Source organism: Petaurus breviceps, unplaced genomic scaffold (assembly GCF_028583685.1).
Source record: "Petaurus breviceps papuanus isolate PSGF00001 unplaced genomic scaffold, PetGlider_PUasm1.0 37, whole genome shotgun sequence".
NCBI lineage: Eukaryota > Metazoa > Chordata > Mammalia > Diprotodontia > Petauridae > Petaurus > Petaurus breviceps.
In genome coordinates, this window is record NW_027186296.1 from 103,870,320 (window position 1) to 103,876,537 (window position 6,218).

The 6,218-nt window shown below is 36.2% G+C and overlaps 1 protein-coding gene across 4 annotated transcripts in view; it reads right to left on the reverse strand.

Annotated features, from left to right (window-relative positions):
* Positions 1–205: 205 nt before the first annotated feature.
* SLC16A12 (solute carrier family 16 member 12) overlaps positions 206–6,218 on the reverse strand; it is a 115,763-nt gene continuing 109,750 nt past the window's right edge. For all 4 annotated transcript variants that reach the window (XM_069099188.1, XM_069099187.1, XM_069099185.1 and 1 more), the window contains one exon: positions 206–3,598. In XM_069099188.1, the coding sequence (XP_068955289.1) occupies positions 3,339–3,598 (260 nt within the window). In that variant the 3' untranslated portion in view covers positions 206–3,338. The remainder of the gene's footprint in view (positions 3,599–6,218) is intronic.

Genomic DNA, 6,218 nt, shown 5'->3' on the forward strand with positions numbered 1-6,218 from the left:
ATGAGGATACAACAGCAACTCTCAAAAGCTGTTTACCAATTTTAGAAGGGATATAATTTGCATTAGAGGAAGGAGTACAAACACCAGTGAAATTCTGCATTCTTGGGATAGTGAAGCATCTATGTGAATCAATTCTCAAACCATCTTGACTGGACCCTTTACCTGGGGTCCATGTAGGAAACAAAAAAACTTTAATTTAAACACATAATTGTAAACTTTTTTATTATGTCATTGAAATAAGAAAATATCACGATAAATAATTGAATCTGGCAGCAAGGTTACAATCTGCGTATGATGTATTCTAAAAAGTGAGTCATTTTCTTGCATTTTCTACCTATAACTAATTCCACAGTACCATATGCAAAGGGATAATGGCATATTTGAGAAAAAGAACTCAACCCTCCACAACTTGTTCCCATGAAACCCACCATTTCCCAAAAATGCCCTGTGGAACAAAGTATAGGCATCTAGCACTCAGTGGGATTTAATTAGTAAATGACAAAGTTCCCGAGCTAAAAAAATCTATAAATTCCTATGGCATTTTTATGATGCTGCTCCCCAAATGAATAAACATCAAAATGAACAATTGTGCATATTTGAAATATACCAAAGGCTTCTGGCCCAGAAAAGCTCAGGGGTCTATGCTGCTTCTCATTAACTTTTCTAAGACTCTAAAGTAATATTTCAATATTTCTAAAGCAACATTAACATTATTCCTCCATCAACTTATTAAAAAAAAACTAGGAGTATGCAGAAAAAGTCAAGCATGCTTGATCCCATATATATCTATAGTACAAAAACATTATGACGATTCAAGAAATGATTTTGTGTGTGATGTACTATTGAAAGTCATATATGGGTTGTTGCCCTTTTTTTCTTTTTTCCATTTAACTTAGGCTTTTACCAATATTTTCTCATTTTAAATAAAGATATAAATGACAGTGATACCTTGGTGAATTCATGGCCTCATCAGTCTCTGCACTTCCTGATTCAGAGCAAAAGCCCTCCATACCTTCGCATCCTGTAGGATCCTTACATGTTTCTCCATGATTCCTCCACAAAGTATCTCCCTAATGTGCTAAAACTTGCCCCTCTTCTTTTAGCATCTTAGAGACACCAACCTACTTGGGCTGTCATTGTCATAACTGCCCCTCTCCCTCTTTTGCCAATCTGCCTAAATGATCCTTTTTACATGCCTTTACGGGTGCAAATAGAAGGGTTGAGAGCACATAAAGAAAACCAACCTAAGAGATAACAGAAAGTATTCAAATGTTTCCTCTGATGTAACATCAGATTTCTGTCAAATGGAGTTGAGCTTTTATTCTGAAAGCTGTAGGGAAAGTATCATTTTTATTCCACTAATAGCTCCCATTTATCTAAGGTTTATAAGGTTATTTTTAAGGTTGCTTTAAGGTTTATAAAGTTATTTTACATTCATTATTTCCTTTGGTCCTCACAACAACCCTGTGAGATAGGTATTATTCTCACCTTCCCCTTTCATGGATGATGGAATTGAGACCCAGAAAAAAGGAATTAATTTGCCCCAGTCAAATAGCTCAGGAGGTTCAAAGGCAGATTTGGAACCAGGTCTTCCTGACATCCACTAACCATAATGACATAATACTAACCATGATGATGCCTTGGCTTTCAATCAAGTTTTATTAAAAGGTTATGCTCTAAGCTGAGCATATATGCCAAGGAGTATGTTATTTGTTCTCTCACTTACATGGAAGTATGGTTGCTCCCTAGTTAAAGGAATCTGCCCCAAACCTTCTAGGATATATCTAAGAGTATTTCTGGGGATCTCTGGAATCAAAGAGGTTTGCTTGCAGATCAGGAATTGATGGAGTGATGAAAAGAATACCGAACAAGGAATTCATTATCCCAGTCCAGCCATGAGAATTATCTGCATGTTCTTGAGGAAATTATTTAAACTTTGCAGGCTTTTTTTACTGAATTGCAAATTTACTGGGTTGGATCAGATGGTCTTTCTTAGCATTCAACTGCCATACTACAAAATTCATTCTGAAAATTATAAAACCTCACAGAAGACAAGAGGAGAAAGGTAATTTAGGGCTCTTGTCTTGTACCAATACTTGAAAGAGTCAAGGAAGTGCTCAGGGCAACAGATTCTCCATTCTCCTCTTCCAAATAAGGTCTCAAAAGGTGATCTGAATCCCCACAGGAAAACCCACCCTTTCCCTCTCCTTGACCAATGCTCTAATGAAAGAAGCAGGCCTGGTATTTACATTAACCATCAGTGTTTTCTTACTCAATAGAAAGTCTCCAGGAGGACCTGATAACTTATACATGTATAGAAGAACAGCAATGGAACTAACAAAAATGAATGTAGTATAAAAGGTGTTTTGTCTTCATTGTAACATACCAAGAAGGACAATCTGATGAGAACTACCTAAAATTCTTAGTTTGAGAAACAATGTGTAAGACTAAACATAAAAATCTTGCCATGGAATTATGATGATGTTTTTACACTATCTAGACCATTTATGACATTATGACATTAAAAAAAACTACTAAGTCATTGATGCTTCTAATGGAATGTCCAGAAATACAAATTATATTTGGGAAGAAAAAAAGTGGGGTTTTCACATTGGAAGCAAGATCCAGAAAACCTGAGGTGAACACTTGGATACTGCTAACACACAGTAAACCATTATCTACATGTCTAAAGAGAGAGTTTGGTATTGGATAGTTATGAGAAAGTGCCCTTCAAGTCAGAAAGCAGAAATCATCAACTTGCTGGTCTGAAGACATGGGCATAGAAGGAGAAATGGGAAAAGAATGGGAGAAAGGATTAAACTGAGAGTTCTTTTTGGAGGTTGGGCTAGACTAGATGGTCACTCAACCATGAGAAAATGTTTAGAATCTTCTTTCTCCAAGTAGCATAATATAGAACAAGCTGCTAAATGTTTCAACTTGCCCCTTATGGAGGAAGGTGAAGGATGGGATGAAGACACAAAATATCAAGAACTACAGTTAGGTGTACAAATTCAGCTGCCCAGCAGAGCCCAATTCTCAGTGTTATGACATTATTTCTAATTATGATCAGTTATCTTAGCTCTATTACCCCTGCAGCAGAGCTGACAAAAGAATGAGATTTGAATTGACCAGCACATATTAGGAATAAGAAAGAAAAACACCAGATAGGTCCAGTTTTCCTTTGTCATTTGCCTTTTTATATCAGTTATCTTTTTCCCCCTATAAAAATATAACAAAGAATCATTCACTTGAAAGATCGTATTTCAGGCAGAGAATGAATCTACACTGTGGCCCCAGCTATCACATCTCTGGATGTTTCCAGGCTCTATGGATATTGGTCATGTATTATAACTAGGTACTCCAGCAGTCATCGAGTCCCCATCCTTCTGGTCTAGTTCTCCTGCTACAGAATAAGCTACTGTTCCATTAGGCCAAAGCTGCAGTTTGGGGCCAGGATCTTTGTCAAGAGACTGCACTTGGGATGTTTTCATCTTTTTTAGAAGTCTAGCAAAGCTAAGTAGTATAGAACTGAAGATCATTGAAAAGCCACAGAGAAGGAAAGCTGCGGTGTAGCTGCCAGTGGTATCGACCAGCCATCCTGTCAGGGAAACAAAACAAAACATTGTCTTTATTAAGGTGTCAGTTCAATTACTTGCCCCTTCTCAAGACTAAGTTATTTGCAATTATTAGAGAATGTGTTACCAGATTCAAATAGCATAGAAAATGCAGGTCATCAAACCAAGCAACTTGCTTTAAGATACCAAATCCAAGGTCCAACTTCTATTTACTATACCATTTTTTTCTCCTATTCACTCCAAATTACCTACAATTAGAAGTTGTTAATGGAGAAACTGTCACAAGTCCTAATTAACTTATTTTAATTCAAATTCCAGAGTGTTTTGGAACATTATAGTAGATTTGGAGGGAGAATATGCAAACTTTCTTCATGGGGGCCTTCAGTGTTCATACATATGCCCCCTGTACATTGTATAACAAAATTATAGGAAATATAGATCATTGAACTAAGCAATTTGCTTTAAGATATATTTTCTAAGGCAGGGATTGTTCATGTTTTTTTTGTGTCCCAGACCCCTTTGATAATCTGGAGAAGCCTATGGATCCCTTCTCAGAATAATGGTTTTAAATGCATAAAATAAAATGAATAAAATTACAAAAGAAGCCAGTTTTATTAAAATATAATTAAATATTTGGCATTATTACTATTATTATTGAAGTCTAATCAGAGTAAAAATTATAATCATTATTATGAATTTGGATATTATTTTTATTATTACTATTATTACTGAAGTATAATCAGAGTGCAAATTTTAACCATTATTCTGAATTTGTATAATGCAACAAATTCAATCTACAAGCAACCAACCCTGAGATGAATGTTGAAGAATAGGGAGCAGACACAAGCCATAGTCTGAATTGTAGAATAATGCTTAGCAACTGAGGTCATGGAATTGAAGGAATAAACGCAGTTCTTAAAATTTTTTATTGCATAAGCTACACACAAATGAATGTATTTTCTTTTAAAAACTATTCTGATACAATTTACCCTTCTGAATTTACATTTCAAAGAAATTAACAGGAGAACAGATACACTACACTATGAAGTCTAACACTAAAGGAAACATCCCACATATTGTTACAGAACCAACAGCATCTTGGCCTGTAACTTACATTTAAAGTGTTGTCACCAAGCACTAAGGAGTTAAGTGACATGTCTGTGGTCATGTTGCTAATATGGATCAGAGAGAGACCTGGAACTAAGGTCTTCTTGACTCCAAAATCTGATTTTTATCTTTTGTACTGCTCAATTTTCCCACTCACTCCAAATAATTAGAAGCCCCAGTGAACTTAGTTCAAATTCCTGAGTGTTTTAGAACCCTGGAGTGGGCTTGGAAGATAGTATATAGAAGCATTCTCCATGGAGAACTTCAATAATCACATGTATTTCTCCTATATCTTGTGTAATACAAATTAACCCAGCATGGAAATGACCTAAATTTCCAGGTCCTAATTGATTAGGCAGCTGCAGATATTTCCTGAGTTTACTGCTGAAGCAGTACCCATGTTCAGTAGTGGCCCACTGTGGTTCAAAGCAGATGCTGAGAACAGAGATACTATTTCTTTGAGGAATTCTCATCCTCCTACCCATGATCTATGAGTATTCCTCAAGGTATCTAGTAGATTCTTCTTGTCTTTCTACACTGCCCCTCAGATAGCTTGCCAATTCTAGCAGTAATAGCAGCCAATTCTGCCTATGATATCTATCTGATTGACTCTCAAGCCCACATTTCCAATCTTTACCTCTTTCCTGAGTTTGCTTCATACGCTTTTCTTCTTATTGTACATCTCCACTAGATGTCTCACTGGCTCCTCAAACTCCCTACACCCAAAACTAAACTACTCACCTTCCTTAACAAACTTAACTCTCTCACTAATTTCCTAATTTCTATCAATGGTGCCAATAGTCTCTAGTCACTGACTCAAAATCTCATCTTTTACCTTCTCTCTCTTTCACTCTGAGGATGCCTATCCCTTTTTCAGTGGGACATCTCTTATCTCTATCTAATAAAGCACTTCTGAAATCCTTCATCAGGAAACAAAAACTACTTTTGTTGTAATTGTTCGCTCGTTTCTATCATGTCCAACTCTTTGTGACCCTTTTTGGGTTTTCTTGGCAAAGAAATTGGAGTGGTTTGTCATGCTTTCTCCAGCTCATTTTACAGATGAGGAAACTGAGGTAAACAGGGTTAAGTGATTTGCCCAGGGTCACACAACTTGTAAGTGTCTGAGATGGGGTTTGAACTGGGGTCTTCCTGACTCCAGTCCCAGGATTCGATCCACTGTGCCACGTAACTGCCCCCTAAAAACTATTTTAGCAGAGAAAAAAGACAATATAGAAGGATAAATCGATTTTCAAACTAGACTAGCAAGAAAAAAAAACTAGAAATGATTTTAATGTATTGCAGAGACCAGATAGGAGCTAATTTCAATTGCCTGATGTTTTGAATTAACTATGTCAATGGTTCCCTCCATCAGTGTGTATATACAATTCAGAATTGCCTGTAGATGAAATGATGTTATATGTACTAAATTAAAATGATTATGTGATTTAAAGTATATGTTATATAAATGTGCTGATATTTATAGATATAAAAGAAAGGAGAGAGAGACAGAGAGAGAGAGAGAGAGAGAGAGAGAGA